Genomic DNA, 13,416 nt, shown 5'->3' with positions numbered 1-13,416 from the left:
CCCTACTAATTAAAAGACCATGGAAACATGGAAATTTTTTTTTTTTTTTTGTATTTTTCCAAAGTTAGAAGCGAGGAGTCAGTCAGACTCCTGCGTGTGCCCGACCAGGATCCATCCAGCAAGCCCACCAGGGGGCGATGCTTTGCCCATCTGGAGCGTTGCTCCATCTGAGCCATTCTAGCGCCTGAGGCGGAGGCCATGGAGCCGTCCTCAGCGCCTGGGTCACCTTTGCTCCAATGGAGCCCTGGCTGCGGGAAGAGAAGAGAGAGAGAGGAAGGAGAGGGGGAAGAGTGGAGAAGCAGATGGGCGCTACTCCTGTGTGCCCTGGCCGGGAATCAAATCCAGGACTTCCACATGCCAGGCTGATTGATACTCTACCGCCAAGCCAACTGGCCAGGGCCAAGACCATGAAAACTTTCAAGAGTTTCCCAGGGAACTTTGAGTTTGGATAAGTTTTTCATTTGATTGAGAAAAAGATACAGGTTGTATGTTTAGAATAATGCTTCTCAGCCATGAGTAATTATATACCTCTCCCACCCCACCCCAAGGACATTTAGCAATGTCTGGAGACAATTTAGTATCACAACTCTGTGTGTTCTGTGTGTGTGTGTGTGTGTTACTGGAGCCTGGTATAGGACAGGATGTTGTTCGACATCTGTAATGCACATCAAGGTCCCTGCAAAAAAGAGAATTCTCTGGCTCAAAATATCAATAGTACAAAATTGAGAAAGCCTGGTTTCTCAATTGAGGAAAAGCTGTGGGGTTTAGAGAGCTTCAAAGCTTTGTACTATCCATTATTAAAAGTAGATGACTGAGGTAGGTTGAAATAGACATGGACCTTTAAGGTCTTTTCTCTCAAAGACTGTAATTATGCCTTATTCATTTTGTTCTTCAATTTTTACTTCTTTAAGATGATGAGAGGCACATAAAATGTGTCTAGTTTATTTTTGTTTTGTTTTTTACTATTTCTAGGTTGATGTTAAATAATAATCATTTTTAACAACTGTCCTCCAGGCTCCCAGAAATAGATTCTGCTCTTCAGTTCATCTCAGAAATCATTCACCAGTTAACCAACCAGAAGGCCAGCATTGTGGATGACATCCATTCTACCTTTGATGAGCTCCAGAAAACTTTAAATGTACGCAAGAGCGTGCTGCTTATGGAACTGGAGGTCAACTATGGCCTCAAACACAAAGTAAGACTCCAGCTGTTCTTACAGCGATCCTGGAAGAGACAGGATGTCTGGGGGACTCCATGGCACCAGCTCACTGTGCTCTAATAGCAGCAAAGGGGGCTCAACTGGGTCCTTAAGTGTCACTGTTGCACACAGTAAGCAGCAGTTTTCACTTAATGGCATACCCTGCTACTTTTTTCTTCCCATTTCAGCAAAACTCTAATTCTGTGACCTTAAGTCCCAATTTATAATTTGACACAAGGCAAGACTGAATATAGAGTCTGCTTTCAGGATTTAGAATTAAACTAGATTGTTTTCCTTCCTTAATTATAATGCCTACTAGTCTCTTAATTGTTCCCTCACCCTCATCAACCTGTTAGTCGGCTTCAAACTGAGCCCTGACTTCAGCCTTTGTTTAACTCTGCACATCTGATTACAAAACCGGGGTGAAAAGCTCCTGAGATTGAGGCGTGAAGAGTTTCCCTTCCTCTGGTTTCTGTTCCTTTAAGAGGTGACAGCGGGGAGGAGACTCGGACATTAAGGAAAGATCCTGCATAATGAATATTTCAGATGTCAGGCATGACAATCTGTTTGCCAAGCTCTCTCGGTGGCGTCCTATCAAAAACACATGACCCAAGAAATATGTGCGTGGGAGAAACAGGGCGAGGCGGAAGGGAAAGAGAAGGCAGGCACTGGGAATGCAGTGTAGGATGATGCTTTAGAACCGGATCCACTGAGTGAAATTAAACACCCCTTGCTGAGAGCCAGCAGCGTGGGCAGGTGCAGAACCGCAAGGCGAGCTGCAGGAAAGCACTCACCCGGTGCATTTTTCCTGCAGGTCCTCCAGTCGCAGCTGGATACTCTGCTCGAGGGGCAGGAGAGTATTAAGAGCTGCAGCAACTTCACGGCGCAGGCTCTCAACCATGGCACGGAGACGGAGGTGCTGCTGGTGAAGAAGCAGATGAGCGAGAAACTGAACGAACTGGCGGACCAGGACTTTCCGCTGCACCCGCGGGAGAACGACCAGCTGGATTTCATTGTCGAGACCGAAGGGCTCAAAAAGTCCATCCACAACCTCGGGACGATCTTAACCACCAACGCCGTTGCCTCCGAGACGGTGGCCACGGGCGAGGGGCTGCGGCAGACCATAATTGGGCAGCCCATGTCCGTTACTATAACAACCAAGGACAAAGACGGGGAGCTCTGCAAGACGGGCAATGCCTACATCACGGCGGAGCTGAGCACGCCCGACGGCAGCGTGGCGGACGGAGAGATCCTCGACAACAAGAACGGCACGTACGAGTTTCTGTACACCGTGCAGAAGGAGGGCGACTTCACCCTCTCGCTGCGGCTCTACGACCAGCACATCCGCGGCAGCCCCTTTAAGCTGAAAGTGATCAGGTCGGCCGACGTGTCGCCCACCACGGAGGGCGTGAAGAGGCGCGTGAAGTCCCCGGGGAGCGGCCACGTCAAGCAGAAAGCCGTGAAGAGACCCGCGAGCATGTACAGCACCGGCAAGAGGAAAGAGAACCCCATCGAGGACGACTTGATCTTCCGAGTGGGTAAGGTCTCCCGAGTGGGGAAGGTCGTCCGAGTGGGTAAGGTCTCCCGAGTGGGGAAGGTCTCCCGAGTGGGGAAGGTCGTCCGAGTGGAGAAGGTCTCCCGAGTGGGGAAGGTCGTCCAGTGGGGAAGGTCTTCCGGGTGGGGAAGGTCGTCCGAGTGGGGAAGGAGGCGGCGCCGCGCCTTGCAGGCTGAGGGCGACCGGGCTTGGGCTAACGGGGACGTTGCTGCGGAGGGGAGTCTTGCAGGTCAGAACTTCTGCCTGAAGATGTTGGGAGATATTGGGATATTTTGTTAGGTGAGCTTCTGTGGTCTCTTTTCCTGGAGATACTATGGCTTGTTTTCCCTCCTCCTTTTTGCTCCTTGTCCCCTCTCCTTCCTTCCCCCGTTTTAACACACAATGCTGCATCTTCACTGTAGAAAATTCAAAAAATAAGCAAAAAAAAAAAAAAAAAAAAGGAAAATTACAGCATTTATAATCTAGAAATTCTGAAGGAATGTTGGCAACTTTTCCCTCCCTACAGGAATGTCTTTGGACTGACTGCTCACCTAACCCAAAGGCAGAGAGATCGTTATTTCAGATAACCTCCAGTTTCTCTGAACCCTGGGAACTGGGGCTGTCCTGCGCCTGCAGGGTCCGACTCCCTGTCCCCGCTTCTGCATTACTGTAAAGGCTGGGGGTGGAGGACACGGGACGCTGCAAGTTGTGGTCACCTCCTGTGTGTTAGCTGGAGAGTAGCCCCCAAACTGGGGAGGGTGGGTGGGAACCTGGAAGATGAAACGGGTGGGCGTGGAGGCAGGAGGTTCCAAATGCGCCAAGGGACTGGGGTATGCCAATAGCCCACCCCTTTACTGATTTATTGCCTCTGATTTTTTTTTTTAATATCAAAAGATTTTTAGACTAATTTTTTAAAATATAAAACAAAAGTTACTAAGTCATGTTATTTTTAGTGGTTTATTTTCTTAGTAGAAAGCAAACTAGATGTAAACAAACAATTTGATAATTCGTAAGGGGAAAAAAAAGGTCTGCGTTTTAGTTACTGTATCCAAAGTAGCTCCAGCCTGCTACTCTTTCTGCCTCTTGAGTCCTTTGTCACAGTATCCCTAAAAGGGCCCTGTCCCATGTATTAAGTGACATATATAGAAAAAGAATTCCTTAGTTCAAGTGAAGGAAACAGCTTTTTGAAAACCTTTAGTATTTGCTGATGTGTACTTTAAGTCTACAAGGCCAGGGAGGGATAACGGGCAGCACTTCCAAACTTCTGACCATCAAGCTTTTTCCATGGAACATCTTGGGGAAATGACTCCTTGGGACCTTTCTGGGCAAAGTGGCTCAATGGTAATACTTTAGGCCGAATCTTCGTATAAAGACCTTGATGTGATACATCAGTCATCCGCCAAAGCATGGAGGCACCTTGTACATTTATTGGCCATTTGTGCAGTGTGGGTGCAAAAATTGTTGATCCAACCGTTAAAGCAAAGTGGGCGAGCTGGGGCGGGCACAGCTTGGGAGCCTCCCAGGTCTGCCTTTCCGGTTCTGCCACTTACTTGAACCTTAGGCAGGTCTCTTAGCTTCCCTGGGCTTTGGTTCCCGTGTCCATCAAATCAAAATATGAATATCTGTTTCTGAGCACTGTCCGCTAAGTTTCGAGAGTAATGCCCTGGCACGTAGGGGAGCTAAATAAGTGAAAAGGTTTGTTTTTATTTTTTATTATTATTATTTTTTTTTTTACAGAGACAGAGTGAGTCAGAGAGAGGGATAGAGAGGGACAGACAGACAGGAACGAAGAGAGATGAGAAGCATCAATCATTAGTTTTTCTTTTTTTTTATTTTTTTTTATTTTTCTGAAGCTGGAAACGAGGAGAGACAGTCAGACAGACTCCCACATGCGCCCGACCGGGATTCACCCGGCTGCCCACCAGGGGGCGATTCTCTGCCCATCCGGGGCGTTGCTCTGTCGTGATCAGAGCCACTCTAGCGCCTGGGGCAGAGGCCAAGGAGCCATCCCCAGCGCCCGGGCCATCTTTGCTCCAATGGAGCCTTGGCTGCGGGAGGGGAAGAGAGAGACAGAGAGGAAGGGGGGGTGAAGAAGCAAATGGGTGCTTCTCCTATGTGCCCTGGCCGGGAATCGAACCCGGGTCCCCTGCACGCCAGGCCGACGCTCTACCGCTGAGCCAACCGGGCCGAAAAGGTTTGTTTTTAGACATGCAATTAAGGTTGCTAGATTTTGCCTACAACCTTCTCAAAAAATCTAACTCACTGCTGCCCATTGATCTGCATTGAGAACAAACTCAGTCTCAAATTCAAAACCGCCAACCCACAGTCAAGAAGCCTCAGTCTAAATGTCCAGGCAGTGTGCCAGGGTGGTGAAAGGCTCAGACCTGGCTCTGATTCTGGCTCTGCTTCTCTTTGCCAGCTGGGCAACTGACTTATCATTTCTTAACCTGGTTTCCTCCTCTGTAAAAGGAAGAGGATGAAATAATACCTAACTCTTAGGTTGTTGTGAGGTTGAAAGAGAGAGAATTCTTGTAGTATGGCTGGCACTTGCCGTGTAAATACAGTGCTCAGTTCCTGGCAGCTCGTATTTTACTATTGTTATTATCAGTCATCAACATCTCCACCTGTGATCTTCATCTGAGAAAAGGGTGTCTTCCCTCCAACGATAATATATATTGACTTTGAATTCCCAGCTCCCACCCTAGGAGTAAGAGGGTCTGTTCTCTCTCCTCCTAACCATTGAGAAATGCAGGCATAGTGATTCACTGACACTGGTGGGAAGGTGTTAACATGTTTAAACATTTGTAAAGCACTTAAAATACTGCCTGGCAAGCAGCACTGTGTCTGAATGTATTCATGAAGTAGAGATGCTGTCTTAGTTTGCTTGGGTTGCCATCAAATACCACAGACCGGGTGGCTTAAACAACACAAATGTATTTTCTCACATTTTGAGAGGATGAAAGTCCAAGATTGCGGTGGCGGCAGGGTTGGTTTCCTCTGCGGTCTCTCTCCCGGGCTTGCAGGCAGCAGCCTCCTTGCTGTTTTATGTTCACATGGCTGTCCTTCTGTGCAGTCCTCCCTGGTGCTTCTTCCTCTTCCTATAATGAGGACACTAATCTTATGGGATTAGGGCCTCACCCCAATGGCCTCATTTTAAGTTAATAAACTCTTTATAGACCTTATCTCCAAATACAGTTACCTTATGAGGACTTCAATGTATGGATTTTAGGGGTGACACAGTGTAGCCCACAGCAGATGCTAAACACCTCAGATAGGTAGGGGCAGAAAGGAAAGCAGGTCCTTCTGGCCTATTTCTCATGTTCTATCCAGAGTCTAGCTGAAGCATGGCACTCACTATGCAATAATATAATTTGAGAACATATCTAGAACACCTAGTGCCTGCCACGTACTATGCCAGGTGATGGGAATATAGAGATGCAAGAAATGAGATCTCTTCCCCCAAGGACAGATATATGACCAGCTAACCCTGATACCATGAGTTAGGTGAGAAAACTATAGAAATGAGTAGGGATTTAAATGGAACATGAATGATGAATATGACTCCTCCCAAGTTGACAAGTGCAGATGATACCCCAGGTAGAGGGACCAGTGTGAAAGGCCAAGGCAAGGTAAAGAGAGGTATGTTTCAGTTTTCGTCGTCCAGGTTGAAGTGTGCTGTAGACAGTTGGTAGTATAGGTTTGGAGCGCAGCAAAGAAGTCAGGGCTAGACATCAATTTGGAAGTGTATGTATAGAGAAGTTACTCTATGTCATGAGTCTCACTGTAATATTGAAGGGAGGAGTTGTGGTTCTGGGAGGAATTGATGGGGAATAGAGGCAGGTGTTCTCTGAGCCAGGCATTGTGCAGTCCATTCTGTATGTCATCCTACTGAAAATCTTTAGTAAGTGTTAAATACTTTCAGTTCCTAATGTCCCCACAGTATCATATACCCACTACAGCATAATTTGTGGTGTGCGAGAGTCAGCTTATACTGGTTCTCAGATCACCTCCCAAATCTGTGTTCTGTGGCTTCATGTTTGTGGATTGAAGTCAGCCAGGAGGGGAGCATTTATTCTTGAAATGGGCAAATGCCACAAATCAGAGCTCCTCTCCCAGCACTCCTGCCCAGCCCCTGACCCTCAAGAGCCAAACTACCAGGACAGTGTATAATTATCCTTACCATAGAAAGAACGGAAGCCCAGAGAGCTGGGGTCGGAGCCCAGGCTGTCTGCGACTCCCATGCCCTGTGCCTTTTCCATTGCACAGTGATTCCTCCTCACCTAAAATGTCCTTTAACTTCCGCGCTTTTCCAAATTTGAGATATTTGAAACCTCCCACGTCTGAAAACCTAATGATGTGCCCATATTGAATGAGTTATTGTGTTTCTCTAATGTCGTATTTCAGAACAGTCCTGAATGAGTTGGGGAAGAGCATCTGTTGAGGTTGATTCCTTGAAACATGGGGATTGTTTTTCCCTGTAGTGTCAAGTTTGCTAACTAGAAGCCCGGGAGCTGGTTTTGTCAGCTACTAAAGAAGGACACTGAATAAAGGAAGCCAGAAGATGTGGGAGGGAGTGAAAGAAGTACAGTTGAATTGTTTCAAATGATGTAATTCCTACACCGTACCTCAGTGAGTCCATGAGAAGTGTTGAATGAACCAGTCATTTGTGCTCTAGAACAGTGTGCTTTCTCTTAATATAATATGGATGTGTGAAATCACTTAGCATGAGTCAGAGGCTCACCGGAAGATAGGGTATTTTGTGCCCCCCCAGCCTCACCTCTGCAAACCACCACTTTCTCTCCCTAGAATTTCAGAGGAAGGAGATCTTACTAATTTGGCATCCGAGGTCATCATAGGCACCCTGCCCTCACCCACCTTAAGCAGCTCATCCTTGGGAACTGTTCTTGTATGTCAAGTGGGAAAGGATGCCACTAATATTTTCTGAGTACTAGCGAGATGCAGCGTGGTGTTATAGGATGCAACAGGACAGGTGTTACCCCTGCCCTTTCCGGTGTTACCCCTGCCCTTTCCGGTGTTACCCCTTACCCCTCACAGTTTGGTGAAGGAGACGGTTACACAGTTAAAATATCATATAATAAGGACTGGGATTTTTTGAAGGCTTTTATGGAGAAAGCATGATTCATGAGAGCCCAAAGGGTAATTATCCTTACCTCAGAAGCCTGGTGTTTTTAAGTCCAATTAGAAAGAAGCATGTGCGTATCAGGAAAAAAAAATGGTATGTAAATATCAATCTCCTGGTCAGGAGAACCCAAGTTTTAGTCTTCCGTCTGTCTCTGCTACCTTTCTAATATGCCTAGCTTCAATTTGCATTCATAAAATAGACTGGTATTTCATATTTATCGTATTAATCCATGGTGTTGTTATAAGGAGTTCATGAGAGAAAGTATATGACAGTGCCATAAATATTATGGAACATTTTATTTTCCCATGATGTAATATGGGTCGCAACTTACTCAGTTATTAATTATTCATTCAGGCTCTTATTCACTCAACAAACATTGGTTAAGCACCCACACGAAGCTCCTGTGTTAGATCTTATATTTGGCTCAGTTTCAGCCTCTTGCATTATCCCTTTCTGAGTATCTAGATTTACTTAATATTAATTTTTTCATTAAGCTGACCAGGGCAGGGGTGATCTACAGTTGTTGATTCCCTATTTCAGTCCTTATGACCTTACTTCTATAATTTTCCTGGAGACATGGGTGGAAGTGACCAGGAGAAGCACAGATGAGAAGCTATTTGGTTTAAAATTTCATTTTGTGCTTTGTAGGCTAGTTTAACACCTGGGAAAAACAAGTTTAATTATCTTATGGAATTGTTGCCAAACTGTTTATGATGACTTTTAAAACTTGTGTTACTTGCTCTACTAGCCAAATGTAATCATCAAATGAAATCTTTTATATCAAAGTAGCAGTACTTTGTAAATACTCTATGTGTTGTGTGTTATATTTATATTCGTTATGAAAGGACACATTTTCATTATTATATTTAGAATACTTTGGGGGGACTCTTCTATAGACTAAAAGGAATTTACTAAAAACCTTGAAGAGTGAAGCATGATCCCACATTATTTCTAACTTCTGGAATTTCTATTTATTTTATTTTGGTCTCAAGACACTTTATCAACACTTGGTCTGTGGGTATTTCAGTATAATGATAATTATAATGATAATATGCTGTAGTTCTGTGATATTGCTCAACATCAAGATTTTCCCAGTTTAACTGCTAGAAAAAATAGTACTTCTTGGCACATGTTGCTAGTTTATTTTAACCCTCAGGAGTAATGCTGTGATCCTGCTGTGCTTAAAAAAACACATAGACTTTTAAAAAAAATGCTGATCAATAATAACTCTGACAAAAGATGCTCATTAGAATCAGTGGATGTTACCAGTGATAGCAGCCCCAGCTCTTTGTAAACTGAGCCAGGTGGCTTTAGGAAACAGTTTTGTTAAAACAAATATTATAAAAGTAAAATGGCAATGCCTGTTCCATTTAGCTCTTTTTAAAGGTATAAGCCATCTTGGACTAACAGATGTGCCTCCAACCCTGTGATTTTATGTACACGTGGGGTAACAGACTCGAATCGAGCTCTAGTTAACATGAGACCAAGAATAAGAGCTGGGCCCACACATGGCCCTGGAGCTCAGCAGAGGTTGGAGAACCTCTTTCCAGCAAGTGTGGTCTTCCCGGCATAGCTCCATTGCTCTCATGACCCAGTATGGGTATGTACCAAGCATCTCACATTCATTTCAAACTGGGCAGTCTTTCAAATGGCATCGATGTGGAGTCCAACTAAATGTCTTCTCAAGTTTTTAAATTATACCCCAAAATACAATTATTTCTCACTTTTGCTGACGTTCAAAAGTAAGTTTATTTCTTCAAAGAAAAATAAGTGCTGGTGGTTTTTTTGCTTGTGTGTTTTTCTTCCTCCAACATCACCTTTATATTTCCCGAAGAAAAAGTGGCCCTGGTGGGTTGGCTCAGTGGTAGAGCGTTGGCCAGTATGTGGAAGTCTTGGGTTTAATTCCTGGTCAGGGCACACAGGAGAAGCGACCATCTGCTTTCTCCACCTCTTCCCTCTTTCTCTTTCTCTTTCTCTTTCTCTTATCCTCCCACAGCCATGGCTTAGTTGGCTCCAGTGAGTTGGTCTCGGGCACTGAGGCTGACTCCATGACCTCAGGTGCTAAAAAAATGGCTCAGGTTGCAATGGAGCAAGGGCCCCAGATGGACAGAGCATCGCCCCTACTGGGTTTTCCAGGTGGATCCCAGTCGGGGTGTATGCAGGAATCTGTCTCTCTGCCTCCCCTCCTCTCACCAAAAAAAAAAAAAAGAAAAGAAAAAGTAAAATTCAATCTCTTTGACTAAGTCACCCTTTAACTTCCGATAAAGCCCCATCCTCCCCATTTTTGCCTTTCTTTCAAACACTAACTGCTGCTGCCTGCAGAGCCTACTCTTAGGGAACAGGCTTTGTCCTTAGGAGGAGGGACAAAAGGTGAAATGAAAGAGGGCAGCGGGCAGGTTTTGGTCCCTCCCTGGACCAGGAGGACAAGCAAACCAGTGTTCATCATCTACTCTGTTCTTAACTCCCCTCCCCACTTTCAGTATTTCTTACCCTGGCTTGTTTGCCCTCTAAGCCACACTGCACTTCCAGCGTTACCTAAGCAGGGATCTCGACCAGCCTGGGCTGTCTTCATAGGGTCACTTCTTTTGTTTATATTTCAGTTCAGTCATTGGACTCACTTTTTTGTTGTGTTTCTGTACCTGAGCCTCAGTTCTTCACCTTTCTAACTTGCATGCTTTTGTTTATCAAAGTTTTTGATAAGTTTTTATTCTTGAGATATCCTGGCCTTGCCCAGCTACCTTTTAAAAAGTATTCATCAATTGAGCATTTTTAGAAGAACTGTTTCTTTTCCTAGCCCTTTAGTTTTGTTGTATCCATCAACCAGCTGTTTTTCAACAATCAAAGGAATGACCAATGATGAGTACCATGCTGGCACATGCCTCCTTCAAGGGCTGAGCATCCCGTACCCTGTCCCCACCACACATATCAACACCCCATTTTTAAAGAGTGGTAGCCGATGGCATAGACATGCATATTATAGAGATACTATGTGGGCCAAGTATAAAAGGCCATCTCTCCTTATACATTTGAAATAAAAATAAAACAGTTTCCTCCACAATGTGGAAGATGTTCTTTTGAGGATCTGGACCTCAGATTTTTCTTTCATATTAGTGAGAATACTTGAGATACTGAGGTGGTAAGGAAATGATGAGTCCAGGATTTTAGTAAAACCACGACCATGTGGGTCTGGTGAGAACCGGCTGATCTGACATGGGTCTGCCCAGCAGTCCTGCTGTTGATTTTATTCTGAATTCACTTCCATCACCCATTTCACTTCCCAACCTAAAAATCTGGTTTCAAAAGAATATATTCTGCCCTGGCTGGATAGCTCAGTTTGTTAGAGCATTGTCCTGAAGCACAGAGGTTGCCAGTTCAATCCCAGGTCAGGGCACGTACAGGAATAGATGGATGTTCCTGTCTCTCTCACTCTTTCACTCCCCTCTCCCCCTTCTTCTCTCACTAAAGTCAATCCATAAATTTAAGAATAATGCTTAATTTAAGCACATGTTTAAGGTAAGCCACTCTCAGCATCCTTGTCCTCTCTCACCTGAGGCGCCGCACTGAGGTCTAAAAACAAAATATCAAATTGCTCTTTTGAATATAAATGAAATTATAAAACCGAGACAGCTTTTTGTCACTATGAAAAATCTCCCTTCCAGTTATTTCTGAGCAAAGTTTATTCTCTTTCCATCCTTTATAAATTACATGGTCCTATTTAAATAAGTTATAAACATTTCTTCTGAAACAAAGAAATCTGTTAACCTGTAGAGACCGTTGCTGTTTTTCTCTCCTGCCTCATTTCTCTCATTAAAAAAAAAAAAAAAAGATGAGATTAACTTGCATTAATTTACTTTCTTTTGCTCTTTTTATTTATTTAATCCAGAAATTGCTCGGTCAGGATGTCTCCTACGTTTGCATACAGCCTATTGAATATTGAATATACACTCTATGAGATACTGAGTCTGTGAAAATGTTGCAGAGGTAAATTCAGTCAATGGAAATCAGCTTGCTAGTCTAATAACATCTGTGGCCTTGTTTGTTACATGCACTGAAATTCAAATGCCTGGGTTTCTGCTAAGAGCTGCTGAGTGAGAGAGGATGGGGTTTTGGCAAAACTCTAAAATAAGACTCTGTCCTATTGCATATCCTCAATTATCATGTTAGTTTTTATTATGGTGTCTTTGTGGACTCTAGATCAATTTTAATCATGTTAATATACAGTTACAAGACAATAAGAGAAAGTTGGCATTTGCCTATAAAAGTGACTTTGCGAAGATTTGATTGGTCTGGAAGGGAGATTTAGTAGACGGTGGATTAGGTTATGGGGAGGGAGTTCTCTTTTTTCTCTCTCTCTTTTAAAGTGTAATTTTAAAACAACACATTCTCAGATTACTGATGGAAGCCTGAATAAGTCTTTTGCTGAAACTGACAAATCTAATTCTCTATCGCTTAATGCCTGTCTTTTTCTAATTTATTTTCAGGTACCAAAGGAAGAAATAAAGGAGAATTTACAAATCTTCAGGGGGTAGCTGCAGCCACAAGTGGGAAGATATTAATTGCAGATAGCAACAACCAGTGTGTGCAGGTATGGCCCCTAATTGTATACCTTTAACCATGATGGTGAGAAAATAGGGACAGTTGTGTATTTTTCTATTAAGACTCGAAGTATGTGGTACAAGGAAAGTTTACAATGTACGCATAGACTTTCCTGTAGAAATAGAACTTGTAAGTTTCGACCTGTGGGACAGATGACTAAGTTTCTGGCCTGTGTCTTCCTTTGTCATTTCTGTGCGAGTCTTCATTCCAATGAATGTAATTTGTTTTACAGATATTTTCCAACGATGGCCAGTTCAAAAGTCGTTTTGGCATACGAGGACGCTCTCCTGGGCAGCTGCAGCGGCCCACAGGGGTAGCTGTGCATCCCAGTGGGGACATAATTATTGCAGATTATGATAATAAATGGGTTAGCATTTTCTCTTCAGATGGGAAGTTTAAGGTAAGATTCACTACTGATTAACCACTAAACAGTTGAGAGAAGGAATGGGAAATTCAAAATGAAACTGTCTTTTTCTTTTTTGAGATCCAGTAAAATATTCGACAGTTCTTCATCTACAAAGACATCTTGACTGTGTTACATCTAAGTTTCATGAAGTGAGAGGGACATGATATTATCATGATTCTACTCCTATGTATCCTAAACGTGGTTTCATTTTGTAAAGCAATTAGGTTACCTAGTCAGTGATACCGTCAGATTCACTTCAGTTCAGCGAAAAACTACCACCTTTAGAAAAGAGTTAAGAGGCGATTTTTTTTTTTTTTTTTTTACAGAGACAGAGAGTGAGTCAGAGAGAGGGATAGACAGAGACAGACAGACAGAAATGGAGAGAGATGAGAAGCATCAATCATTAGTTTTTCATTGCGCGTTGCAACACCTTAGTTGTTCATTGATTGCTTTCTCATATGTGCCTTGACCGCGGGCCTTCAGCAGACCGAGTAACCCCTTGCTGGAGCCAGCGACCTTGGGTTCAAGCTGGTGGGCTT

The 13,416-nt window shown here is 43.9% G+C and overlaps 1 protein-coding gene across 14 annotated transcripts in view; it reads left to right on the top strand.

The window, feature by feature from the left end:
* TRIM2 (tripartite motif containing 2) overlaps positions 1 to 13,416 on the top strand; it is a 145,122-nt gene that overhangs the window by 109,361 nt on the left and 22,345 nt on the right. For all 14 annotated transcript variants that reach the window (XM_066280714.1, XM_066280722.1, XM_066280746.1 and 11 more), the window contains 4 exons: positions 1,015 to 1,195; positions 2,013 to 2,736; positions 12,357 to 12,460; positions 12,704 to 12,871. In XM_066280714.1, the coding sequence (XP_066136811.1) occupies positions 1,015 to 1,195; positions 2,013 to 2,736; positions 12,357 to 12,460; positions 12,704 to 12,871 (1,177 nt within the window). The remainder of the gene's footprint in view (positions 1 to 1,014; positions 1,196 to 2,012; positions 2,737 to 12,356; positions 12,461 to 12,703; positions 12,872 to 13,416) is intronic.

Source organism: Saccopteryx bilineata, chromosome 1 (assembly GCF_036850765.1).
Source record: "Saccopteryx bilineata isolate mSacBil1 chromosome 1, mSacBil1_pri_phased_curated, whole genome shotgun sequence".
Lineage (NCBI taxonomy): Eukaryota > Metazoa > Chordata > Mammalia > Chiroptera > Emballonuridae > Saccopteryx > Saccopteryx bilineata.
This window is presented reverse-complemented; position numbering and strand designations above follow the sequence as displayed.